The 27,754-nt window shown below is 47.2% G+C and overlaps 1 protein-coding gene across 4 annotated transcripts in view; it reads left to right on the top strand.

Moving 5' to 3' along the window:
* The window catches only part of SEPSECS (Sep (O-phosphoserine) tRNA:Sec (selenocysteine) tRNA synthase), a 72,077-nt gene extending 46,163 nt beyond the window's left edge, over window positions 1-25,914 (top strand). Inside the window, exon 12 of one of the 4 annotated variants that reach the window (XM_055245899.2) lies at window positions 25,819-25,914. In XM_055245899.2, coding sequence (XP_055101874.1) covers window positions 25,819-25,893 — 75 coding nt within the window. In that variant the 3' untranslated portion in view covers window positions 25,894-25,914. The other 3 variants (XM_055245903.2, XM_055245900.2, XM_063619752.1) reach the window with 3 other exon arrangements.
* The last annotated feature ends 1,840 nt before the right edge of the window (window positions 25,915-27,754 follow it).

Here is a 27,754-nt window from a genome sequence, read left to right as displayed (position 1 = left end):
GTGCGGGGCCACATGCCACTTGCCGCCTTTTTTTTAGTGTGTGTTTATAATCAGTAAATGGCTGTAGATGTTTAAATGGTTGCCTAATACTGATGGAGAGCGGATGCCATTATAACTTGAACTTGTATTGCCACGCAGATGGTGGAAATAAACATCCAATTCTGCACACAGTTTTGTTTGTTTCTCACTTTTAAAAGATCAGCTGAGTGTCAGGCATCCATGGTGCCAGCAGGGGGGCTGCGGCTGTGGTTGGGGAGCAATAGGAAAGCTGGGCTGCTGTCGGGTTCAGATTGGCTTTTGTGCTGACAGTCAAAAACAGCAGATTCCCCTGTAAGTGGGAGGGGGTTCATGGCAGCAGTGGACTCCACCCCGGAGTTACCAGGCAGCAGCTCCAAATACCCTTTCACACAATCAAAATGTGTCTCCACAAAACTTAGCTCTTGGGCTCTGCTGCCTCTTACCCTTCTCCATCATAGAAGGGTTCCAGCCCTAACCATGCCTACTGGAACCCTTGCTACACCTTCTTTTCTTTCTCCCTTCTCTTTCTTAAACACCTTGAAAAATGGAGCTGGTTGGACACAGTGGTGACCACACCTGATTCGGTTTCACCCTCCTAGCTTCTCTTGTCTGTCCCTCGAATGCCCATTGGTCTCCTACATTTTGTGGGACCTTAGCAAATATTTCTTGAACAAATGATCAACCGATTTGTTTACACTCTAGAAATAACCAACAGGGTTTAATGATAGCCTAGTCCAGAAATATTTGTTTTAACAGATTTGGAATAATCACAGAAACGAATCTCCGTGAAATTTTGCAAATCAGTGAGCAGAAAAGAGCAGAGTGAATTTGGGGACAGGGAAGTCTTCCTAGTGCCTTAAAATTGCCTCGTGGAGGAAGCCCACACCTTGGGAAGAAGCCCAAACCTGGGAATGCCCTGCAAGACATTTCTCTGGGACAGTGACACTGGCCCCAAATGTAAATGTTTTAAGAGGTGAATCCATGCTTCAAGGTAAAGAATATGCTTCATGGGGGAGCAAGGGGCGCAGGGTTTATGACAAAGGCCATTCCCAACAGGCTTGGTCTGTTTTATTAATGAATCCTGCAAAAGCAAGGCAAACCCACCCCCACCTCCTCCAGTTGGCTTCTTTCCTTTATACCAGCCCTCTTTCTCTGAATCATTTCCATTTCTGTAGAGTGCTTTCTGGATTACAAAATGCTTTCATGTACACTATTTTGTTTTCATCTTCTGACAGTTTTAGGAGCCAGGCAAGGTGTGATGATTATCCTTATTTTGCAGTTAAGCCCCAGAGAAGTTTGGTGACTTCCGTGGCTTGTCTTGTCTGGCGTCATCCTGAGGGTAAGGTCTGGAAACCCTGACGCTCACAGTTCTGATGCTAGGCTTGGAGCTTTCTTGGAACATTAAAACATGGGGTAGGAGCCTTTGCTTTAGAGCGGGGGTGGTCAGCAAATTTTTCTGTAAAGGGCCAGGCAGTAAATATTTTAGGCTTTGCTGGCCATACCATTTCTGTTGCAACTACTCGAAAGCAGCCACAATCTGTAAATGAATGGGCATGGCAGTGTCCCAATAAAACTTTACTTATGGATACTGACATTTGAAATTCATATAATTTTCATGAGTCGTGAAATATTCTTCTTTGGTTGCTTCCCCCCACCCACCGGCCAATCCTCTAAAAGTGTAAGAACTATTCTCAGCTCATGGGCCATGCAAAAATAGGCAGCTGGTTGGATCTCACTTGTGGGCTGTGATTTGCCAACCCTCCTTTAGAGCTGGTTCTGCTGTTTATCAAGTGTGTAATCTTGGACAGGTTCCCTGGATAAACCTCAGTGTCCTCAGCTACAAGATAGGAAAAGTAAGGAGGAGTTCCTCCATCAGGGACTGGGGGATGCCATGGAATAACTGTGAAGTGTTTAGCATGATACTTACGTAGATCACTCTTGGGAGTGGGAGGTGTCATGATAAGATGATGCTGAGTCCCTTGAAGTTGTTTGTCCTCCCAAAATATACTGATCGGGGGTGCTTGTCACTGTGTAACAACCTCAGCCTTTTTTGCACTTGGTGCTAGTGAAAAGTTGAGGGAAAATCCAACCATGCCCACAGGACAGAAATACTTTTTTTTTTTTAAACCAAAGAAAAGCCTTTTTAAAAAATAGCAACTTATCAGGGACAAGAAGTATCCATACTAAATGAGAGCAGGCTGCACGTTGGACCTGCTGACATGAAGCCAGGGCAAGGTGCTTCCCCACTCTGGCCTCCATTTCCTCCTCCGTATAAGGAGAATTTTGGATTTGGTCCTCTCCCAGGTCAGTCCACCTCTAACACTCTGTCATGCCAGGTGATAACCAAAATAACTAGATCCAGAATTCATGTCTGCAATGCTCTTGCTTTGCTAGTAAGGCCCCTGCCACCAAGGGGAGATCACACATTTTCTAGATGTCCTTTTTTACCTCCCCACAGGGTCACTGGGGCTTCCCTGTAGGTGAGGTCATTGGGCAAGTCTACCTCTCTACACCTCAGTTTCCTCATCTGTGAAATGGGGATAATAACAATGGTCTCAACAGCACGGGGTTGAGGGGAAGACGAAATAGGATGCTAGGTGCAAAGTGCATAGCATGGGACAAGCACTTTGCCAAGGCTGACGAAGAGCTCAGTGTTCTGCACGTCGTTGGTGCCCACCTCCATGCTCAGGTCCTCAAGAGACCCATGACGATCTTCCCTTGATCTTGGCTTTGGTGTTGGTGATGACGGTGATGAATCATCTAGTAGCCAAGTAGGACCTTTTATTCCTGAGGACTAATGAGACTGTGAACTTTGCGAATCCTCCACTCCTAGCAGCCAGAAGACTCAGCCCAGGCCAGAGGTCATGGTCTGTGGGGCTCTGGTGGTCAGTAGAAGAGGCCAGGATAGAGCGAGGTGGACAATGACCGTGAGCACAGAAAGCTGCAGAGGAGCAGGATCCGGGTAGGAGCCAGAGTCTGTCCACTCAGCATGTGTGAACCTGGCCTAGATTTGCCCAAATCCAGCTCTCTGCTCTCACCTTTCAGAAGCAGAAGCTTGTGACTTGGCATCTGTTTCTGGAACCCACTATGGCCAAACCTTCTCAGAAGATTTTGCACCTTGAGCCAAAGAGGATGCAGGGCTCTTGGGACCCAAGAGGCTGAGTAGGGCTCCTGCCCTCCCTCTCCAGCCTGAAGTTTCCCATTCATCAGCTGGAACCTTCACACCTGCCCAGAGGACTGCTGACTCGCACTGACAGTGGCCACAAGGTGACAGCTTGTGTCCTGTGGGGGTAGATGGTGATAACCATCTGGTAACCAAGCAGATGAAGTCCTGGGGTGATGAAGTCTTAGGAAGTAAAGAAGATTGGTCTTATCCTTAGCCATCCTCACTCCCTTGGAGCAAGCCCCCAAAGTCCCTGCCACAGCAGGCCCTGGGCATGGAAGGGATGACTGATGACAGTGTCATTGTCAAGGATGGGTATGCCAAGGATGGAAGAGTGGCTGCTTCTGCCTTGCACCATCCCCTTCTCCTGAGCCAGTCTCCTTCCTACCTTTTGACTCCCTCTCAGGCAGTAGTCACAGCCTTCTAGAGACGAAGCTGGAACAAATCACAGGTCAGCTGGCCTGCAGGGCAGTGGGAACCCCCAGGGCATGGGTGGAAAGGGCGGAGGCGGCCTGGACCATTTATCTATCTGCCTGAAATTTACTGAGCACTGGCCAGAGACTGCTCATTTCTTCTCAATATTTCCTCCTGTCCGTTAGAATCCTAACTTCATCTGGAAATAATGCTGCCTTTCCCAGTGGGAATAACACTGCCCTTCCCAGTGGGATGAGCTTCCTAGCTGATGTAACCATGCATTAAGGTTAGGCCAATGAGATGTAAACTAAATTATTGTATAGAACTGCTAGAAATTTTCCCTAAAGGAAAAATGATATGCCTCTTTGTGCCTTTTTGTTCCTGGCACAGAATTCCTATGTGATGGCTGGAGCTTAAGCAGCCATTGTGGGCCATGAAGTAGACATACTAAACCTGCTGCAGAAGCAAGGTGGAAGGAGTCTGGACCTCTGATGATGACAGTTTCACAAGACTTTTCCTGGGGTGTACACCTCCAGACACCTCTTATTCCTGAGAGGCAGATAAACTGCTCCCTTTTAAAGCCACTGTTGTTCCGAGTTGATCTGTTACACATAGTCAAACCTGATCCAAACCTGAAAATAAAAGAAAAAGCCAAAAAACCTGATCCAAACTGATTCAAGTCCCTGCTGTGTGACAGACGCTCTTCTAGGTTGTGGTGAGCCAGCAGTGAGGATAGGATGGTCGCCAGCACAGTGACCATAGTGCGTGCCCTGTACAGCCACGTTCTAGTGGAGAGAAAGCTATATATGAGGAAACAGTAATTTTATGAAATAATTGGTGGCATGAAATAAAACAGGTGATATTGAGTGAGACACAGTTCTGAGACTGTCTCATGTATTAACTAATTTTCATATCAATTCTATGAGGTGGTGACAATTATCATACCCATTTTACAGATGAAAAAGGAGGCCCAGTGGGTGGGTAACATTGCCTGCATAAGGACACATGCCAATGAGCGGAGGAAGCAGCATGTGATTCCCAACACTCAGCCTCCAGAGCTCACCCTCCTAGCAGCTCCCCTAACTGCTTCCATAGCAGGGTAGAGAGAGGAACCACTTCTCAGGAACTGTGGCCTGACCAGCGCTGGGCCCTCTGACTGATATCGAGTAGTCTTTTTTTTTTCCCAGGCTGGAGTGCAGTGATGAGATCTCTGCTCACTGTAACCTCCGCCTCCCAGGCTCAAGCGATTCTCCTACCTCAGCCTCCCAAGTAGCTGGGACTACAGGTGTGTGACACCACGCCCAGCTAATTTTTGTATTTTCAGTAGAGACAGGGTTTCACCATGTTGGCCAGGCTGGTCTCAAACTCCTGACCCAAATGATCCGCCCACCTTGGCCTCCCAAAGTGCTGGGATTACAAGCGTGAGCCACCGTGCCTGGCCCTATCCAGCAGTCTTGATAACAACACTATTCCCTTCAGGTGTGACATTTTGACCATGATGATCCTGGGGCATGAGACTTACTGGTGGCTGCCCCCAAGAGCACGCCTGGCAAGAGTACCAGCTGGAAACTGCATGACCTTTCTGGGGTGAGGCACATGGCCTTTCTTCCATTGCCTTTTATTGGTAACAAGTAAGTCACAAAGGCTGGCCCAGTCTCAGGAGGAGGGGACACAGACTCCCACCTTTCTCAAAGAATATATAGATTTGTTTAGAACCATCACATGAATCAGTGAAATGTGTGCTCAGTGATGGTCACTGGGTAGGGAGGCCCCTAGGAAGCAATCGGAACACAGACATGGTAGCTGGAGCTCAAGCAACCATCTTGGACCATGAGGACTCCACGGACAGACACCAGGAGCCAACAGCACTGCACAGACAATAGTGACCATGCACAGTGAGTGGAATCTCAACCTGACGCAAGTGAGTCCTAAGAGCTAGGAGCTGAGGAGGCCTTGTGTTGCCCTGGGCATCAATACCAGTGGTCAGTGCTGGCTGGGTCTCCTCCCTGTCTATAAGAGCTCTGTGAGCTGCCGACCACTGCAGCAGCTGACTTAGGAAGCACCAAGGGGCTGGTCCAGGGCATATGTGCTCAGGCAGGTGGAGGTGTCTGCGTGGGGCAGGGCCAGCCCTAGAGCTACACTGGCCCCTAGGTAGGCCAGGTGGAGTGAGCTGGTGTGATCACCAGTGGATTGCTTCTAACCATTGACATCTTGGAGAGAGAGGTTTTGAAGTCAACTTTGCTTTATAGAAACCAGCCCAACTGCAGGACAGCTTTCTGGAGGGTCCCAAAAGTTGTGGAATTGCCTGCGGTCTGGAGAGTATGGACCAGGGCAGGAGAAACTCAGGGACTTGCTCCAAAAGTCTTCCAATTTCTCCCACAGCCGTCACCCCAACCACCACCTAGGAAACAGGAAACCACTTCCCGAAGAAGAGTCAACAGATGGTTCATGGAAAGACAAACATAGGAACACTTGCTATTCAGTAAGGGCCTAGGCTTTTCCTATATTATCCTATGTTGTCTCCTTTCACCTTCACAACAGCTCTGCAGGAGAATATCACTATCCACTTTCTACAGAGGAGGAGACTGAAATTCAGAAAGATGAAGTCATGTGCCTAAGATCACATGACAAGTGGCAGGGACAAGCCTGAAAGCCAAACCTGCCTGGCCGTGAATCTTATTTTCTTTTCTCTGCCCTATCCTAACCCTCAACTCTAGATATGGCACGGGGAGTTGGGCTTGGACACACTCCAGGATCCTTGAGTGACAGCAGAAATATGTCTTCGGCTGCCTCAAGCCATTCAATAGTAAGCTCAGCTGGTTCCAGGACAAATCCTGTAGGAGGGGAGCACTCTCAATGCTTGGAGGCCCCATCGGGGTTCCACCAGACACTGCCCAGACCATCTGCAGCCAGGACTGTGGGGGTGGGGGCCCAGCAGCTGGGAAAATGACTGTGGAACTATTTCCCAGAAAAGAATAATGGAAAATGGGGCTTATTAGTGGGGAAAAGTGAAGAGTATGCAACTAAAGGACTGGATTTTCCATACGAAGGCTTCTCTCCCTGTCTCTCCTTCTTCGTCTTGCTTGGATTGTGAACAAAGCCCTGTCTTTTTCTAGATTGAACAAATGGTTTGTCCTCAATGCTTTCTTGGGAACACTTGGCCCAAAATTCACCTTGGATGAGACCTGAGAACACAACAGCAGGGGAAAGGCTCTCGGCCCCGGGCATTTTGCCTTCTTAGACACGAGAAGTATGAGCAGACTCCATTTTAGCCTGGCTTGGGCTGCAGAGGCCCCATAACAGAACCATGCTCCATGAACATCCTCCTAAGTCCAAAATCCTCTGAAAACCTAAAGTTTAAGAAAATCTGACCCGACTCCAACTACGTGAGGCTGTTTCTAGTCTTTGTTTATCCCACATTGTGTGAATATACATACCTTTTTGCTGCAGAAATGTAATGTGTGTTTGTGTACAGGAGGCTGCCCCCATGCGGGTACAATGCCGCACAGTACCCTCCTTAAAAACCCCCAGATTCTGAATGTGGAAAACACCTGGTCCCAAGAGGATCAGACCAGCAATTGTGAATCCATATCAGAAAAATGCATATTCTTCTTGTCCTTCTCTCATTCATTCTTTGTCCTTTTTCTCTCTCTTTTCTCTCCCTTTTCACTCCTCCTCTCATTTTAAAAATATTCTGCTTCTTCTTTACCTTCCCTTTCTGCTTTTCATCTTCCTAGTTTTTGTTGTTGTTGTTTGTTTTTTGAGACAGAGTCTTGCTGTGTCACTCAGGTTGGGGTGCAGTGATGCAGTCATAGCTCACTGTAACCTTGAACTCCTGGGCTCAAGCAATCCTCCTTCCTCAGCCTCCCAAGTAGCTGAGACTGTAGATGCATGCCACTACAACTGGTTTATTTTTTTACTATTTGTACAGACGGGGTCTTGCTTTGTTGCACAGGCTGGTCTTGAACACCTGGTCTCAAGCTATCCTTCCACCTTGGCCTCCCAAAATGTTGGAATTACAGGCATGAGCCACCACACCTGGCTTCACCTTCGTAGCGCTTTGGCTCTCGTTTTCCTCCTATACACACATGATCCGTCCATCCACCTAACAGATGTGTACGGTGGCCCCAGCATGTCGCTTGGCCTTGCAGATACAATGGGGAGCCAGTGGGCATGTCCTGACCTTAGTCTGGTCCTGAGGGTGAGTCTAGCTGGGGAGCTAACAAGGAAAGAGATGATCTTCAGGCCATGCCATGGGAGCGAGGATGGAGGAAGCCTAAGGAGCTAAGGCAGGAAACACGTGGAAGGAGCACTTTACCCAGACTCGGGGCAGGATGGAGCCTAATGGGGGCCTTGGAGGTGCCTTTATTTCCTCCTAGCCTCACAAGCTTTCCACCAAAGGCACCACAGATAAACACACTAGCATGTTATCCCTGCAACACAGCATCTCAACGCCATGTCCTGGCCTTCTCTTCTGCCAGCGAGCTCCACCAGTCCCCTCTTCTGTAGGGCCACGGTCAAGGGCTCTGGAAAGGTTTCCCAAAAGAAGGGAATCTAAGAGGAGAGCTGGAGGATTTTGTTAACTGGAATTTTCTTTTTTCCTCTTTATCATGTGATATTCAGTGTATTCCTTTCCTAGGGCTGTGTAACTAAGTACCACAAACTGGGTGATATAATCAACAGAAGTATATTATCTCATAATTCTGGAGGCTGGAAGCCCAGGTCAACGTGTCAGCTGAGCTGATTCCTTCTGAGGCTGTGAGGCAGCATCTGTTCCATGCCCCTCCCTAGCTCCTGGTGGTTTGCTGGCCGTCTTTGATGTTCCTTGGTTTGTAGATGCATCACCCCATCTCTGCCTTCATCTTCCCATGGCGTTCTCTGTGTAGATCTGTGTTCAAATTTCCCCTTTCTGTAAGGACACCAGTCTTATTGGATTGGGCCCACTCAACTCCGCTATGACCTCATCTTAATTAATTACATCTGCAATGACCCTATTTCTAAATAAGGTCACATTCTAACGAGCTGGGAGTTAGGGCTTCAACATATGAATTTGAGGGGACACAATTCAACTTACAATATCAGGTCTTTTCTTGGAGTCATAGTGCTTCCAGGGGAGAGTCTTTGGTCCTTACCATCTAGCTCCATTGGATCTGTGGCTCCCAAAAGGAATGATGGGATGAGTCAGCAGGCAGACAAGGAGCCAGGTGGGCTTTCCTGCTGCAGAGTGAAGGAGGCAGCAGCCCCGTGACTGATGCTGTCAACAAAGGGGAGCCTGAAGGAGGCAGGGAGGCCAGAGGCTGGTAGAGGAAGGCTTGGGTTCCATGAAGGCTGGGGCCAGTCGGGTCGCCAGAGCTATCTCAAAGGGCTTTAAAAACAATCGCTTGATGCAAAACACTTGAACAGAAAAGAGAAAATCATTTCCCATAATTCCGCCTGCCAATCATGAAGGACTTTTCAAGCTAAGCTCAAAAAAATGACAAGGAACAGATCAGTGTAGCATGGCGGTTCAGGATGGGGGTTGCATGGCCGGCTCTGCCACTTACGAGCTGTGTGACCTTGGAAAAGTTACCCTCTTTGTGCTTCAGTTTTCTGATCTGCACGAGAGGGTAAACAGCTGTACCTACTGTATAGAGTTGTTGCAAGGATTCCTTGTGAACCTATAAGCAGCAAGTGTTGAAGCCCAGAACAGACTATAACCACACAAAGTCTGCTTTTAGCTTTTTCAGAGAAGCTTACCTTTAAAGCAACTATTTAGGGAACAAGCAAACTGATCCTTTGGACTGGGAGGATAGTGAAAAAAATGTCTAGCTCCTTTAAATTAGTGCCATCCACGTCCAAAGCTCAGCTAAATTGCACCCCAGGACACTGAAAAACTTGCTGATATGGCCATGGAACTGCTGTGAGTATTCCCTGAGGAATCACGAGGTATGGGAGTGGCATGAGAGAGCCGGCGATGGAAAGAGCTTTTTTAGTTCCTTTTTAAGGAAAAAAGGGTAAATTGCAGAAATTCCAGACGGGAGGGTGTTAATCCCTTATAAAATTGTTAGGCAGTTTGGCACACTGGTAGAAGAAAAGAGTAAAAACCACCCAGGATTCTCATGGGCTCACTGGCTCTTTTGGGATGTGGTTAATATGGATTTGCGAAATGCTCCAGACCAGGTGGGCCTTGATCTTGTGAGATATTATCAGAAACCCTCACAATATCCTTTTGGACAGGAAGGAGAAGTGTGATCTGGCACAGGTGGGTCAATTTGTCTTTGGTTGTAGGCAAAAGATGTTGAGTAACAATCAGTTTGAAAGGAAGGTCTTAAGCGTTGAGTCCTGGGTTCAAAGGTCTCCCTGTTGCCTTTTAGAAATGGATAACATCCTTCCCAGCACTGGATCGAATCTCCTTTCCCTCCCCACCCCTCTGAATATAGTTTTAACGTTTTCTTGTTTGTTTGTAGAAACACATTAAAATACTAACAACAAACATAGGATAATTTTGTATTTGCATTTTTTTTCTTAAATTTCACTCCAATGGTGAAATGTATCATCAAAATTCAAGCCATTTGGTAATCATTTCACATTTCAGGGGATGCTGAAGTCCTGAGTCTTGCTGATGAGGAAGGAAGCTAGTTGGCCAATAGGCGTTCTTTTCTGCTCATGTTTTTTCACACACACACACAAAACAAAACAAAACAAAAAACCACCATTTTCTTGCTTAATATCAACTATATGCCCAGCACTGTGTTGGAACCAAGAGACTCAGAATCATAAAATCAGAAGGAACCTGGAGATTTTTGAGAACAAGTGCAAAAGCCGTTTTCCTGATAATATAGGACTTGCAGAAGCATTTTCATGAAAGCTCTTGCTATACAGCCATCCTCAAAAGGTTTGCAAGCTTCCTTACCCTTTGTGCTGGGGTTTTACTTTTGAAATAAAAGCCAATCTCCTGGGAAAGGCCATAAAGACAAAATTGCAGTCCAGGCTGTTTTTTTTTTTTTTTTTTTTTTTTTTAAAGCAAGGAAGAATGTTCAGAGAGGAACTCCTCAATGATTATATTCAGCCAACCTCTGGGAAAAAAACCAAATAACTCCCTTCCCCTCCTCCAATAACTACAAAACCAGCTGGCCCCAGGATGTGGAAGGCTGGCTCGTGCCCTATCTCAGCCAGGCTCTTTCCTGGCCCTTGCTGCAGTGTGTGTGGTGGGCCCAGCTGTGTACACTGTACCCGGCGTTTCACGGGGAAATTTGTTCTTGTAAGTGGAGTGGAACAGAACATGGATCATAACCATGACAAGCCGGGAGCTGACATCCCCCAGAGTTTCCCAAAGCAGCTGCTTTCTGTTCCTTCATAGTACTATAAAGTGTGTTTTCTAAAAATGACAGGCCAAATAAAAAAGAGAGCTTCTCTTCTTCTCACCTAGTCCATTCCTCACCCCTCACTCGCTTCCTTTAAGTCAGATCTCAGTTCCATCCATCAGGAGCTGGCCGAGATTGTATAGGTAATCTAAAGGGAGGTGTTTGCTGACACATGGGGTTGCCCCGAGCTGCTGGGAGTTTGGGAGGTCAGTGTCACATGGTTTTTGTGCACATGCCTGAAACTGCTTTACAGAAATAAGAGCTTCATCCCACATGCCTTGACCAGTGGCACTTGATCCTGGCTGCCCATTTGCAGTACTTTGGGAGAACAGAAAAAAATCTGGTGTCTGGGCCCCCACCCCAGACCCAGTGACCCAGATCTCTAGGGGTTGGCCTGGATCTCTGTAATTAAAAAAAAAAAAAAAAAATCTTTCCAGTCTTTTCTTTCTTTCTCTCTCTCTCTCTCTCTCTTTCTTTCCCTTCCTTCCTTCTTTCCTTCCTTCCTTCCTTCCTTCCTTCCTTCCTTCCTTCCTTTCCTTTCCTTTCCTTTCCTTTCCTTTCCTTTCCTTTCTCTTTCTTTCTTTCTTCCTCTCTCTCTCTCTCTCTCTTTTCTTTCGTCTTTCTTTCTGTCATTCTTCTTTCTTTTTTGAGGCAGAGTCTCGCTCCGTCGCTCAGGCTGGAGTGGAGTTGCACGATCCGAGCTCACTGCAACTTCTACCTCCCGGGTTCAAGCAATTCTACCTCCTCAGCCTCCCCAGTAGCTGGGACTACAGATGTGCGCCACCACACCTGGCTAATTTTTGTATTTTTAGTAGAGATGGGATTTCACCTTGTTGCCCAGGCTGGTCTTGAACTCCTGATCTCAGGTGATCCACCCACCTCGGCCCCCCAAAATGCTGGAATTTATAGGCGTAAGTCACCACACCCAGCCTCTTTCCAGGTATTTCTGAACCACTTAGGCAGCAAGAGCTTAGAGTTCAACATCTGAGAGACCTGGGTTTGAAACATGATTTCACTGCTGACTTGTGAGGGGGCCCTTGAGAATATTTCTTTATTTTTTTTTTGAGTCAGTTTTCTCAGCTATAAAATGAGAGATCATAGTAACTACCTTTGAAGGTTGAAAGGATTAAATACAGTGTTAGTGCTTGATACGTGGTAAGTGCTTAATAAACATTGGATGTTAAGATTATTATCATGGTTTTGAATCACTGCCAGGTGCTTGTGGATTTGGACTCATGCTCTCTGCCTCATAGCCTCCTCCATGTGCTGTGGGCTGGATTTGAAGTAACCAGGACCCATCTTCTCTCTGTTTCTCTGCTCTGCCCATGAATGTATTTGGCTTCAGTCTCAAACTGAACATGGGACATTGGCTCCACTCCTATCACCTCTCGTATTCAGGATGAGAGCAGAAGAGTGAAAATACAGCAATTGCCTTGCAGTGTATAATTGGCTCCAGTGGTGTCATTGTTCTTGACCAATCGCCCTGGCAGTGAGGGTGTGAGGCTCTGACTGGCTTAGGACTGTGTCACATGGCCCATCTAGAGCCAGTGATGAAGTACAAACTGAAGAGTATGGGCTGGAGATTAGGGAGGGAAACCACAGTTGGGTTTAGTGGATGCTGGGGCAAACACTACAATGCTTGCCTCCTACAACCTGGCTCACCCACTGTTAGCTATAACTAAGAAATAAGACCACTTATTACAGGAATGGGACAGGAAAGAAGATGTTGAAAAACCTGTGCTATAGCTGAGGCTGATATCTAGCTGGTATGCACCAACAGGGTGCAATGGCCTGTGTCTACTTTGTTGGTTGCCATATTGCTTGTTAATTATTTCAGTATTTCCTCTGCCTATAAGTACAATGACTTCCTGGATGCTTCCTGTACAGATTCGAATCTCTCTTTGTTTGTGCTTGTCCATCTAGCTGGTGTCATGTTCCCCCCTCTATGTGCATGTGCACCCATCCAAATCCTACCTACTCTTCAAGATCCCACTCAAATCCTCCTTTTCCAGAAAGCCCCTTGCTCCCTCACTTCCTCCCATGACTAAAGGAAATGCTTTCAGGTTTCTAGCACTTTTATCTATGTCTATTTTATAGCATGCATCACTTTCAATCTCGTACAATTATTCTAGCACATACCATTGCTTTCATTCCTAGCCTATGACCTTCCAGAGGGCTAGGTTTATTCAGCTCAGTGCCTTCATTACTGTGATGTTTAATTTTATGTGCAATAGAGACTCAGAAGGGTGAGGAGGTGGAAGTGGGGAGGATGAAGAGAAATTGATTAATCATCACAATATACGTTATTCGGGTGATGGATACCCTAAAAGCCCTGACTTGGCCACTATGCAATTTATGCATGTAACAAAATTGCACATGTACCCCATCAATTTGTAAAAATAAGAAGGATAATAAGCAAAGAAAATGTTATCTGTCAACTTAGCTGGGCCATGATGTGCAGCTATTTGGCCAAATATTTTTCTGGATGTTTCTGTGAGGGTGTTTTTGGATGAGATGAACATTTAAATCAGAGAACTTTGAATAAAGCAAACTGCCCTCCATAATGTGGGTGGGCCTCATCCAATCAGTTTAAGGCCTGAATAAAACAGAGACTGACCTCCTGTGAGCAAGAAGAGACTCCGACAGCAGATGACCTTTGAATTCAACCGCAAATTGGCTCTTCCTGGATCTCCAGCCTTCTGGCCCACCCTCCAAAATGTGGACTTGCCAGCCTCCGTAATTTTGTGAGTGAATTCTTAAAATAAACCTCCCCTTTTATATATGCATCTTATTGGTTCTGTTTCTCTGTAGAATGTTGGTGAATATAGTTACCTAGTGGAGTGCTTGGCAAAAAGTAAGTCTTTGTGCATAAGTGAATGAATGAATAAATGAATAAATGGATCCTCATGGCCCTTGGGTGCTCTGGATCTAAGGGAAAGCCTGCTTTTTTAACTGCAGCTGAAGGGATTATGTATGGGAACAGGGTTTATAAAGGGTAGAGCTTCACACAGATGTTTGTGGTTACAATTGTTACTTCTCCCACGACTGTTACTACCTCAATCGTGGCTACTGGTTCTAGAACTTTGGCCACTGCTGGCCTTCAAGTAGTTGGCAGCTCTTGCCCTCATGGATAACCTGACACCTTATTCCAAATAACCTCCACCCCATCCTCTTTCCCCAGCTGCCTAATACTGACTTGGTCAACGGGTGTTTAATTTCCTGTCTCCCTCCCCTATCTGGGCCATACTGTTTGAAGTCATGCCTCAATTTGTTGGAAGAAAGCCATGAGGAGGGGGCCTTCACTGTTTTCTTTTTCATGAGCAAATCATGCATCCATTGGAGAACTGAATGAATTAGCAGCCAGACGGGGGCTTTTTGCTTGTGTGTCTGGTAGTAAGAGGAAACCAGTTCTCCAAACTCAGTGTTTTTGCCAAGACATGTTACTGTCACCACTGAAAAGTCTGTGCTGAATGAGGACAGTTTCTGAAACCAGTGACAAGCCCCAGATGAGAAATTGCCCCAATTTACTGCAAGTCCAAACAGCTTGGCTCTGAGGAGTGGGCTGGCACCACATTTGAAGAACAGCTGTGAGATCAATTTGGGTATGGGTTTATTAGTCATGAGCTGGGTTTGGAAGGGTGTCTGTGGGGAGAAGGGTCTTGGACAGGGGACACAAACTACTGTGAATAATCCTGACAGCCACATGTATCGCTCGGGAAGATTTCACTGCCTCAGCTGTGCCTCATCAGTTGGCCAATTCAACGAAGCCTCAGTAGATAAGAAAGAACAACCCAGGCCCGGGGCCAGCCAGCCAAATCCCAGCCTGGCGTTGGGCCTGGGGTTGATGATACATGTTGTCAGATGGCAGTCCCAGCCTCTGAGATTCTCACGTTGGAAGACAGAAGCCCAGGAAGGTCATGGAGCACTTGTCAGGTTACCGGAGACCCATGAGTCTTTCTGGGGTACAAGTGTTTCATCTCAGAACACAGCAGGAGGACAGCAGCTACAACAAAGGGACAAACAGTTATCAGATCCCCACCATGTGCCAGCCCCAGTCCTAACCTTCATGAACTGAAATCCTGCAGGGCAAATAGCACGCGAGGCAATGTGAGGAGTACCAGGCTTCCCAAGAGGCTGCTTCACCCTCTCAGGCTGTTAGCACCCTGGTTGGGCTTTGGTGCTATTTTGCTTTCTCTTTCTTTTCTTTCTTTTTCTTTCTCTCTCTCTCTTTCTCTTTCTTTCTCCTCTTTCTTCTTTCTCTCTTTCCTTTTTTCTTCTCTCTCTCACTTTCTCTTCTTTCATTCTTTCGTTAGTTCGTTCTGCTTGCAAAGATAATGTTTGCATTCTGGCTCCATGCTGTTGTAGAAAATTCAAAAACAAAGGTAGAAGGAAGAATGTGCTGGAAACAGATTATTTGAACATTCTGACATCTAACAGATGACATCTTCGACCACTTTCTCCTATTTAGGTACTCACATAGACATTTATATGTAATTTTACATAATGAGAATTTTTGGTTTCCTAATTTGCATTTTTTACTCAACAATGTCATACAGAGCTTCCTCCAACAATAACTATAGATACACACATCAACATTTTTATATTATTATTATTATTTTGAGACAGAATGTTGCTCTGTCTCCCAGGCTGGAATGCAGTGGTGTGATCTTGGCTCACTGCAACCTCTGCCTCCTGGGATCAAGCAATTCTCGTGCCTCAGACCCTGAGTACCTGGGATTACAGGTGTGCACCAACACACTCAGCTAAATTTTGTATTTTTAGTAGAGATGGAGTTTCACCATGTTGGCCAGGCTGGTCTTGAACTCCTGACCTCAAGTGATCCACTTGCCTCAGCCTCCCAAAATGCTGGGATTACAGGCATAAGCCACCATGCCCGGCCCACCTCAACATTTAAAATTTATTTATTTATTATTATTATGATGTATTTTTTGAGACAGAGTCTTGCTCTGTTGCCCAGGCTAGAGTGCAGTGGCACGATCTCGGATTCAAGTGATTCTCCTGCCTCAGCCTCCCGAGTAGCTGGGATCACAGGCGCCTGTCACCGTGCCCAGCTAATTTTTGTATTTTTAGTAGAGACGGGGTTTCACCATCTTGGCCAGGCTGGTCTGGAGCTCCTGACCTTGTGATCCACCCGCCTCGGCCTCCCAAAGTGCTGGGATTACAGGCATGAGCCACCATGCCTGGCCTATTTATTATTTTTATAGAGACGGTGTCTTGCTATGTTGCCCAGGCTGGTCTTGAACTCCTTGCCTCAAGTGATCCTCCCACCTCAGCCTCCCAAAGTGTTGGGATTGTAGGCGTGAACCTCTGAGCCTGGCTCACATCAACATTTTAAATAATGGCTTAATATTCTGTTACATGGCCGTATCAAAATAAATGGACTCAGACACCCATGGATGGACTCTTAAGTTGTTGTCACTTTTTTGCTCTCAGAGACCCCACCAGAGTGATCCTCTCTGCACCCATCCACTCTCAGACATCCTCCTGCCCATTTCATTTCTACTCTGTGCCTAGTACCTAGCACCTGCCCTGTGTCTGGTAGGTTCTCTGTAGATGTTTGGGGAATAACTCGAGCAAACAGCTTCATGTCCTCGTTCTGTTATCTCCTTAGGAAAAGTACCTAGAACTAGAATTTTGGGATCAAAAGGAACAGACATTTTAATTTTGGTCACACATTGCCCCCTCGCCTTCCAGAACAGTCCTGCCCACTTGCGGTCCTCCATACGTTGTCGGAGTTCCTCCTTGCACCACCGCAGCTGGGTCTTCTCCTTTTTTTCAATCTTTGCCAATCAAATAGGTTTGATGCTTTATACTTAAAGCTCCATTTATCAATTTGAGTCAAAATTATTCGTCTCCCTTCTTTCTTTTCTTTACCATCAGCTAGCCCAGAGCTTGAAGTAAGGGAAGTACTTAATAAATATGTAATGCAGTTGCTTAAGAATGTCTGTAAAGCCCATCACCGTGCTAGGTGCCCAAGGACATGCAGAGAAATATGTCATTGTTTCTGCTGCTGGCCACATGGAGACATGACATGTTATCTTACATGGTCGGCACCCACCTTTGGAAAGAAACAATGCTGTGGGAGGGAGAACACAAGAAAATGAGGGTCCCCCCATGGGGTGGGTTACAGAGGGCGTGTCCTGGGAGCAGACACAGTGTCTAAGGTGGAAAGGAGGAAGCGCAGAGCAGTGAGACCTCTCTCAATGAGGCAGACACTCCCTCACTGCATTCGCGGTTGGCATCCTTGCCTCACCCCTCAGGGAGAGATTCCATGAAGGAGGAAGGGACTCTGTGCAGTGGCGGTGGTTTCTTAACCTACAGCTGAGAACCACCTGCAAGAGAGCCCTGAATGAATACTTATTAAAATGCATTTTCCTGTCTTCACCACAAAGCAAGTGGGTCGGAGCTCCTGAGATTGGGCAGGTCCTGGCACCTCCATCAGGAAATTCCTTGACATGGCGAAACTTGGGAGCCATGGCTCGGGGCAACACCCACCTAGTAGATGTTAGAGTGAAATAGAGAAGGGGGATTTAGGGTTTGCATCAAAACAACCCGTTCTTCCAGCACCCTCCCTGCCCTTTACACCCTCACATCAGCCCCTTTGTTCTGGTGTCAGGAGGCGAAATCTCTCTTCCTGGTTCTTGTGTAACCTCGCTGTGGGAGAACATTCTTTGGTCTGCGGGATTTAGAGAGCTGGCTAAGTGTGGCTGCTGAGTGTCCGTATCCCTGCCGCCGTGGGAATGTTTGTGGCTAAGTTGTCCGTAAAATGCGAAATTCTCTCGGGATTTTTCAGGATTCTCAGGGAAGGACTTCCATTTGCCTACTCAGTGGCCGCAGAGGAGAGCACACTCTTGCTGCTCTGTCTGTCCGAGTGACTGTCCCCTTGCCTGGGACGGGCAACTTCCCCCCCGGGGGAGTTGGCCAGGGCAGGCCGTTGGAGGCAGTGGCAGCTGCTGGAACCTTCCCAGGTAGTTGCCTCTAGACCTGAAGAATGGGCCTCCCCAAAGCGTGCACTGTGGAAAATGCAATTTCTGCTTCTTTCCTCCTGCGGCTTCAACGGCTGCAGAGGTAAAGCTCAGAAGAGCTACGGACATGTCAGAAAGCAATCGAGGCGGCTAAATCCTGGCTATCACCGCACAGGCGCGCCTAAGTCCCAATCTTGCTTTACCCGCGGTCTTGGCTCAGGCCCCCGCTCCTGATGGAGCACGGGGTGGGGGGTGCAGGGGGAGCTGTGATTTCCAAGAGGCTGCCAGATGGCGGCGAGAGGCCCGGCGCATACATGTCATGCCGACTGACAGCCTCGGAAATGATGCAGATGGAGCAGGAGCCCTTTAGCCACAGTGGATGGCATTTATGCAATTCATTGAATGCCTAGGCGGGAAGTAATGCGTCCTGATAACCCGCCGGAACCGCTCACTAGAGCTCTGATAGGCCGAGACCAGCGTATTTCCAGCAGCGCAGGGCTGGTGCAGTCAGCATATGGGGGTAATGTGCGTTGGAACCATCATTCCCTGGAACCAGTTAAAGCAATTGCTCTTGATGTTGCTGACTTAAGGCCAGATGAGTGGAGGACAGACGAAGAGCAAACGGCTGTGCCCAGGACCACCCACTTCTCCCGGTTATTCTCTGCCACCTCCCACCAAGAGGGCACTCTTCCTCTCCTTTAACCAGCGAACCCACCCCCACCTTCAAGCAGCTTTCCCGGATTTACCAAAGGCAAAAGGCCACCTGCCCTTTCTTAGGATGACTTTTCAAACCAGGTAGTTTCCAATACTAGAATCTCAGTTGTTTCACCCACTGACTGTGTGGTCTTGGGCAACTCTCCAGGCTGCTGGGGAGATGGAGTGAGGTAACATGCAAAGAATGTAGACCTGGCTAGGCATGGTAGCTCACGCCTGTAATCCCAGCACTTTGGGAGGCAGAGGCGGGCGGATCACGAGGTCAGGAGTTCCAGACCAGCCTGGCCAACATGGTGAAACCCCCTCTCTACTAAAAATACAAAAATTAGCCCGGCGTGATGGCGCAGGCCTGTAATCCCAGCTACTCAGGAGGCTGAGGCAGGAGAATTGCTTGAACCCAGGAGGCAGAGGTTGCAGTGAACTGAGATTGCACCATTGCACTCCAGCCTGGGCGACACAGCGAGACTGTCTCAAAAAAAAAAAAAAAAAAAGAATGTAGCCCTGTGCCTGGAACAAAGGAAGGCTCATTATTAGAATTATTATACATAATATATAATCCATATGTTATTACACATATTACATATACACATATTATATAATATACATATACACGAAATATGTACATTGTATATATAATTTATCTGTATATATGCAATTTAGTATGCCTGCATCTGTGCAATTATATATTGTAATATATAATCCTTGTTATATACACATATTACATATATACATATTATATAATATACATATACACAAAATATGTACATTGTATATATAATTTATCTGTATATATGCAATTTAGTATGCCTGCATGTGTGCAATTATATATTATAATATATAATCCATATGTTATATACACATATTACATATACACATATAATATGCATATACATAAAATATGTACATGGTACATATAGTATATCTGTGTATATGTATTTAGTATATCTGTATGTATGCAATTATATATCGCAAACATACAGATATTGCAATACATACAAATATTGCAATACATACAGGTATACTACATATACAATTCTACATATACAATTTATAATACATAATATTAATAGGATTAGTTTAACACATACTAAGCATCTACTATGTGCCAAGCATGGTTCTCCCATTCCTGTCAATATGTGACAAACACCCAGAAAGGGAGTGGGCCATGTGTGCAACTTGCTGTAACATAAAGCCAAATAAAATACTTTCTAAGCAGAGCAGGCAGGAGATGAGGCTCAGGGAGAGGCCCACGAAGAAAGAAGGAGCTCCTCAAGTCCTGACTGCCAGAAAGGAAGAGAGGGCTTACTGGAAAACAGGAGTGTGTGCTGGACCCAGAAGGACAAGTAGGGTTTGCCAGGAAGAGCAGGCATCCTAGGATATGGGAACAGAGCGAGAGGAGGGGGCAGAGGCCTTTGCTTATCTAGAGAGCAGCTGGTGAGTGCCCACTGTTTGCCCAGGACCCTTTCAGGCCCTGGGAATGGAGCAGTGACCAATATGAACCACTGTGGCTTAGCTAGGGTTAAGAAAAAGAAAATATAACATAGAGGGGATGGAAATCCTTTATCTGTATTGGGTCATTTTCGCATTGCTATAAAGAAATACCTGAGACTGGGTAATTTCTAAAGAAAGGGGTTTAATTGAGTCACAGTTCTGCAGGCTGTACAGGAAGCATGATGCTAGGATCTGCTTGGCTTCTGGGAGGCCTCAGGAAACTTACAATCATGGTGGAAGGTGAAGAGGGAGTGGGCATCTCACACGGTGAAAGCAAGAGCAAGGGGGTGGAGGTGCCACACACTTTTAAATGACCAGATCTCTGGAGAGCTTACTATCATGAGGACAGCACCATGAAAATGGTGCTAAACCATTGATAAGAAATTCACCTCCATTATCCAATCACCTCCCACCAGGCCCCACCTTCAACAAAGGGGATTCCATTTCAGCATGAGATTTGGGCAGGGACACACATCAACACTGTATCACCTTCCTTCTGTCCCTGGGGGGTGGGAGACAGTGGTTGTGGGAGAAAAATGGCACTAGAGAGAGATTGAAAAGGTCACGTACTGGGGTCTTTGCTTTTCCATTCCCAGCAGCCATGGCTGGAGTGGTTAGCTCTAGGAATATCCAGACAGGCACGAGTGTACTAGAGCACACAGAACTTGCACATTTTCCACTGGGTATTCAGGGCTTAGGGGAGGCTGCAGGCCCCAACTCGGCTCTGGAGCTATGATGAGAAGCAGGGAAGGGAGAGGGAGCTGGCCACCACACAAGCCTTAGATGGTGCTTTCCAGCTTCCTGCTCTCTTTTGTTTTGAAAAAACCAAGGCCTGAAGGGAGAGAAATTGCTTTTTTTCTAAATTCCTTCATTTCACTATTTAACGTAGGCCAGAAAACAGGCAGTCATAGAAAGAAAGGGACACAGGCTGCTGGTTAGACTGTGAATTTTCTAAACACCTGGGTTTCTCTTCTGCCTCACAACCCAGGGTACAAGTGGAGAGACAGAGCTTGGGGGAAGAGAAAGTGAGCCTTCAGCCAGCAGTGTGGAAGCCAAACCCACTTGGAGAGGCCCAGAAGCCCTGGAGCTCAGGCCTGTCCAGTGGCCTGCATGTGGAGCACCACGAGGGCCAGGGTTTGTTTCTCAGTCTGCTTTCCTGAGCTGTGTGGGTTGAACCCAGAGGTTCCAGCAAACCATGGATAAGGAAACTTGGAAGCACGCTAAGTGCCAGTGCATCTGCCAGGGGCAAGGAAGGCAGTCAAGGCCAGCAGGTGGATGCAGAAGTGTTTCCTCAGCTGCAATCCCACTCCTGATACCACTTCCCTGCTCTCCACTGAGGAGAGATCTCTGATTTTTCTTTCAGGTAGTAGTAGATAGAGTCCCAGGGGTAGAACAATGATTGACCTCAGCCCATCATGGTAATCCCATCTTCCCTTGCTAAGTATTAAATTTATCAGCCTCTCTTGCAGCTAGGTGTGACCATTGTTTTAGTTTGGGCCAATGAGATGTAAAGGAAAGTCTGTTGAGGAAATTTTGAGAAAGAGAGTAAGAGCAAGCCAAGGAAGAAGTTCTGAGAGCCAAGGAAGAAGTTCTGAGAGCCAAGGAAGAAGAGATGCTGGCTTTCTGCCTTTGAATGTAGCCATGATGTCTGGAACAAAAACAGCTATCTTGCTACCATGAGGTAACAAGCATGAGGATGAAAAGGCAACCATCCATAGATGGCAGAGTAGAAAGATAGAAGTTGGATCTTTTGCAAGAAGATCTTTTGTTGAGAAACTAAACCAAAGGCTCTAGGCCTTTTCTTGAGTAAATTGTAAATGACCTTATGGTTTAATCCACCAGTAGTTGGGTATCTGATACTTGCAGCAGAGTGTATTTTTGCTGATATACTAAGTATTAGGGTTCAGTCAGGAAAACAGAAACTACATCTATTTTTTTTTTTAATTTTTTTGAGACAGAGTTTTGCTCTGTTGCCCAGGCTGGAATGCTGTAGTGCGATCTTGGCTCACTGCAGCCTCCACCTCCAAGGTTCAAGTGATTCTTCTGCCTCAGCCTCCTGAGTAGGTGGATTACAGGCTCATGCCACCATGCCTGGCTAAATTTTGTATTTTTAGTAGAGAAGGGGTTTCTCCATATTGGCCAGGCTGGTCTCGAACTCCTGACCTCAAGTGATCCACCCACCTCGGCCTCCCAAAGTGCTGGGATTACAGGCATGAGCCACCATGCCCGGCCACATCTATTATATTAACAGAGATAGTTTAATACAAGGAATTGGCTGAACTGAATATTGAAAAGGCAAAGTGGGACCACTGAGATCTCAAAGAGGTAGTAACTGAAGGAAGCAGCTTCCATCCTTAAGACTGGAGAATCAGAAGAGGTCGGGGTTATGAGGACTTAGAGGCATGGAGGAAGTGCCCTGTAAAGCTGGTATCCAGGCTGGCTCTGGAAGAGTGGGAAAAAGTTGGAAACAACCACTGCTGCAAGGCTGAAGGCTGGTGCTGAGGCTGTGCAGATGGGAACAGGAAGAAAACAGAAGGAAACAAGCTCCTTTTCTCTGCTCCTCTGCCTTCCGGTTTCCCCTGAGAAAAAAAGAACTTTTATCTGAGGAATCCAAGTCATTTTAAATGATCAAGCCCAGAGAGACAAGACAATGAGACAGCACTCACATCCTACACTTCACTTTTGAGCTATGCATTCATCTCTTGAAACTGCTTGCTATTACCACAAGGAGCTGTAAATTAACCCAGTAATCCCACACCAGACACTATAACCCATACCCTATAGCTTCACAATGTATAGCCAATCCCTAACCAATGTTATTTCTGTAAATCAATGAGGATTCCTGACAGTGTTGTAGCAGCCCACTCTCCCCGTGTCCCCCTTCTTTGCCTTAAAAAACCTGCTTTTGAGAAAGGCAGAACGAAGCTCATAGGCAAGGTTACTTGGGTCTGAGTCTTCCAGGCAGCTGTCCTCACTTTGGCTTAAGTAAACTCTTTAAATTATCATGCCTCAGCCTCTTCCTTTAAGGCTAACACTCTCAACCAATAAAATGTGGCAGAAGTGACAAGTAGGTAGGTTCCAGAGCCTGGACCTTGGAAGGCCTTGTGCTTCTCTCCTGCCCATCTTGGAATATTGCCCTGACATGGCCATACCATGAAGAACGAGCAGTGAAAGACCATATGGAGAGAGGTGCCCAGCCCAGAGAGCCAGAGCCCAGCTGCCTCACCAGCTGCTAGCCGAGTGCAGCTGCGTGAGTGAGCCCAGGTGAGTCCAGCAGCCAAACCACCCAGCCAGCCGCATGAATTGGGAGAACTAAATGTTAGGGTTTGTTATGCAGCAATAATAGATAACTGAAACAATGTACAATGAAGACAAGAGTCAACTAAGGCAGGGCACCCAGCAGTAGGACTTGATGGTGCTAGGGCAGATAGGAGGGGAAGCAGCAGAGGAGGAAGGGGCAGGGACAGGTGAGAAGGAAGGGCCTGGGTCTCTCTTCTGACCTTTTGTTATTATGACTATTACTTTTGAGACAGGCCTTCCTCTGTCTCCCAGGCTGGAGTGCGGTGCTTCGATCACAGCTCACTGCAGCCTCAAACTCCCAGGCTCAAGTGATCCTCCCACCTCAGCCTCCTGATAGCTGGGACCATAGGCATGCACCACCACACCTGGCTAATTTTTAAATTTTTTTTGTAGAAATGAGGTCTCAGTATGTTGCCCAGCCTGGCTTCAAACTCCTAGACTCAAGTGATCCTCCCACCTCAGCCTCTCAAAATGCTGAGATTATAGGCATGACCCATGGCACCTGGCCCTGACCTCTTATTATTGAGGCTCAATGAAACCACAGCTGTTAGTTGGTTTCTTTGAGCAACAAACCCATGACAATGTGGCTCCAAAGCATAGTCCAGTCCTGCTCCTTGGAATGCTGTTCCCTGGCTTCTCTTCTAACTAATTTTATGCACCCTAATCTTCAGCTTCTATTGTCGTGTCTTTAAAGCAGTCCTTCCTGACCCTCAATCAGGACCCTCCGTGTGCTCTCTGAAGGCACACTGAGTTTTCCTACAGAGCACTCATCTAAATTTATAATTATTTATTGTTGTATTTCAAAGGATCCAGGCCCACAAAACCAAAAGAGCTGATGCATCAAGACCCTATGAGACATGATGAGTAATAGCAGTAATAGCAGAACTTCCCAGTCCCTCACCCTCCGTATGAATTTCTTTAGATCATCGGTTCTCCAAATGTGGTCTGGAAATCAACATCACTTGGCATCATCTGAGAACTTGTTAGGAATATACGTTCCTTGGCCCTAATCCCAGTGATACTGAATCAGAAACTCTGGGGGTGGAGCTCAAGCAGTCTAGGATCTGTCCTGGTGATTTTGATGATACTAAAATTTCAGAACGACTAAGTTAGACATCAGGGAGAAAGGTGAGTTGCAGAAAAGCAAGGAATGAGATGAGATCCTGAGACAAGATAGCCCTATGCCAGGCCCCTCCCTGCCTGGTGTGCCCAGAGGAGGGTGGTGTCAGAAATGCCCGGGAGGTTTGGAGGGGATTGGTCTGAATACACAAGGATCTTTGCCTAGTTTCCCAAAGAGATCTCAGATGAGGCATGACTGCATGCTGGACCCACAAAGCCACCCCCTGGCCCACTGTCAACAGGGCTTTGGGACATGTGGAGAAGACCTCTTAAGTTCCTCCTGAGGATCATTCAGATTGCAAAGCCAGAAAGGCCCAGATCTTTGCCTTCATATTTTGCATGTTATTATTATTATTATTATTATTATTTGAGATAAGTCCTCACTCTGTCATCCAGGCTGGAGTGCAATGGTGCAGTCATAGCTCACTACAGCCTCTAACTCCAGGGCTCAAGCGATCCTCCAGCCTTAGCCTCCCAAATAGTTGGGACTACAGGCACGAGCTGCCACACCTGGCTAATTTTTTAAAGTTTTTGTAGAAATGAGGTCTCATTATGCTGCTCAGTCTGGTCTCTAACTCTTGGGCTCAAGTGATCCTCCCACCTCAGCCTCCCAAAGTGCTAGGATTACAGGTGTGAGCCCCAGAGCCTGGCTGCCTGTTATATTTAACAAAACTGGATTATGGGGGAACTCCATAATGATGTTTTTCCTGGTCAAACTTCAGGCAAATTGGGAGCGGCTCAGCAAATCTTGAAGACCTATGGTCCAGGGAGATATCCACTGATACCCTGAATTCATCTTCCAATTCCTGGGCACAATAATAAAGTCTACTATTGACTGGCCTGCCAGGCACTTTTCCTGCATTTTGGCATTTAATTCTCACTATGCCTCATTGAGGGAGGGACTACCATATCCCCATTTAACAGATGAGGAAACTGAGCTTTAGCGGTATTAGGTAACTTCCCCAGACCCATTCAGCCTGGATGCGGCAGGGCCAGGACTTGACCCCACGCCTATCTCTCCCCAGGGTCTTCACTGACAGCCCGGCTGTTCAGCTGCCGGCCTCATCGTTTTTTGGAAACACATTTCACACTTTTCTTAAAGAAGTAGAAAAATGAGCATCTCGGCAGAGAAATACACAGTGCACTGCGCTGGCTGAGGAAGTGGAGAGAGGGTCAGAGGCTTCCCCTGCAGCTGGTAGGCTCAGCTGTGGACTCCGAAAATGATATTCATTCTCTCTCTCTCTCTCTCTCTCTCTCTCTCTCTCTCCAGTCATCCTTTGCTCCAAGCATCAAGGCTGAAGAGCATAAACAGCGGGCAATGCATCTCCCCGAGTTTATTTACTAAAACAACATTTTTTATTACCAGGACATGTTCACAGCGAAAATATGACAGCCCACATTTTATGTCACCATTGATCTTTAATCCGAGCCTGCCTCGAGGTTTCCTATAAAATCAGGGCTTCCTGGTCCCAAATGTGATTCCGGCACCCGAATGAATGACGGCCGGGGCTGTTCTTTTCTCATCTGAAAAGGCTGAAATTGCTTTGTGTAAATGGGTAGAAAATGCTGATATTTGGATTCCATAAATATCTCGCCTCCTGAGCGAGCAGCGCCGGGTTTCATCTGCGCGGTCTCCTTGGAGTGTTTGGGGCCTTATCACTTGTATCCCGGGTGCGGCATACAAATGAGCCCCCGCCCCACGCGAGTTTGGAACATTTGGGCGCATCTGCGGTTCCTGAGCGGGGATGCTGCGGAGCGAAGCAGGACATGGCCCACGAGAGCGGCGGGGACTAGAGATAAGCACGAACCTCGCTTTAGGGGAGAGAGCTGCGCACAGCCCCTGCTCCCCACTTCCATTTGCAGCCGGCGCCTGCCTGCGTGGGAGAAGCTTCTATCTATAGCACGCTATTTTTAGCTCCATCATCTGAGGAACCTGACAGCCAGTTAATGACTGGGACCCATCGCGGCGTGTCTGCTGCGCTGTGGCATTCGCACGCCAGGAGCAGATGTGCTGAGGCTCAAGGTTGTTCCATCTGAAAGTGCCCTTCCTTCCCTGGGAGGTGGGGCTGTTGGAGCAGGCCTATATCAGGGGGCGTCGCCCCCCACTTTCTGACAGTCCTCCTAGAGCAAGGAGGGGGCATCTTACTCATTTCTGCTGCAGTGAATGTCTTCTTCCTGATGCACGCCCTGGCCCCCCTTCCTAGACAGTGCAACCTGGAGAGATGGAGGGGACAGGGAAGGCTGGGTGGCAGCTCTGAGCGATGACAAAGGACTCCTATTGCACTCTGGGGAGATCGGAAACCTGGGAAGATCAGGGCACAGGCACCCTAGTTAAGAAGCTGTAATTTTTCACCAAGGAAGGAAAATTCTGTGTTTCAGAGATTTAATGCCTTTCAGATAGGCTGTACTCTGTGTTGGACTGAACCCCTGATTTTATAGATCAGGTATTCTCAGAGAGACCCAGCAACCTGCCCAGGCCTATACAGACTGACTCCCTGCTCCACGCGCTCTGCACCTGCTGAACCCAGGTCCAAGTTACAAGTCAAGGGGCTGGTCATACTCAGTGAATCCCAGGGATGTGTTTGGTGTTTGTGCACTCATTGATTCTTTCACTCCTCCTACATACTTGGACCTGGGGTGGGCTGACTGGCTGAGTACCAGAAAATCAGACCCAGAGCAAGGGGTGACACAGAAAAGCTGGCGTCAGGGCCCCAGCTGGGAAGCCTGGGAGAAAGTCTTGGGTTGACAGTTAACATCACAGATGTGCCCAGGAAGAGGCCCTCTGTCAGGCCTCCTGGATAACATCAACAGCCGACATATGCAGCAGATAGTGTGTGCCAGGGCACCGTCCTGAACATGTTACAAGAATCAGCTTAGAGTCCTCACTGCAACCACTAAAGTTGGTATGCTGTTATCACCCGCATTTCTCCGGCAGAGAAAGAGAGGCCAGAGAGGATAGTGACTTGTTTGAAGTTGCCCAACTGGTGAGTGGAGGGTCTGCGATTGAAACTGGAGCCACCTGGCTCCCTGTTCACACCCTTAACCATTCCTCTGTACTGCATCCAGGTCAGGGCTATCCGACTTGCCTCACTCATCCCAGCCCTGCTTGAACTTCCAAACAGGCTCCGTCACTCTCAGGTTCCCCTAGAACAGCACTGTCCAGTCACAGCACTCTCTGTGATGGTGCAAATGTTTTGTAACTGCTC

The sequence above is a fragment of the Symphalangus syndactylus genome, chromosome 16, assembly GCF_028878055.3.
Source record: "Symphalangus syndactylus isolate Jambi chromosome 16, NHGRI_mSymSyn1-v2.1_pri, whole genome shotgun sequence".
NCBI classification, from domain to species: Eukaryota; Metazoa; Chordata; class Mammalia; order Primates; family Hylobatidae; genus Symphalangus; species Symphalangus syndactylus.
This window is presented reverse-complemented; position numbering and strand designations above follow the sequence as displayed.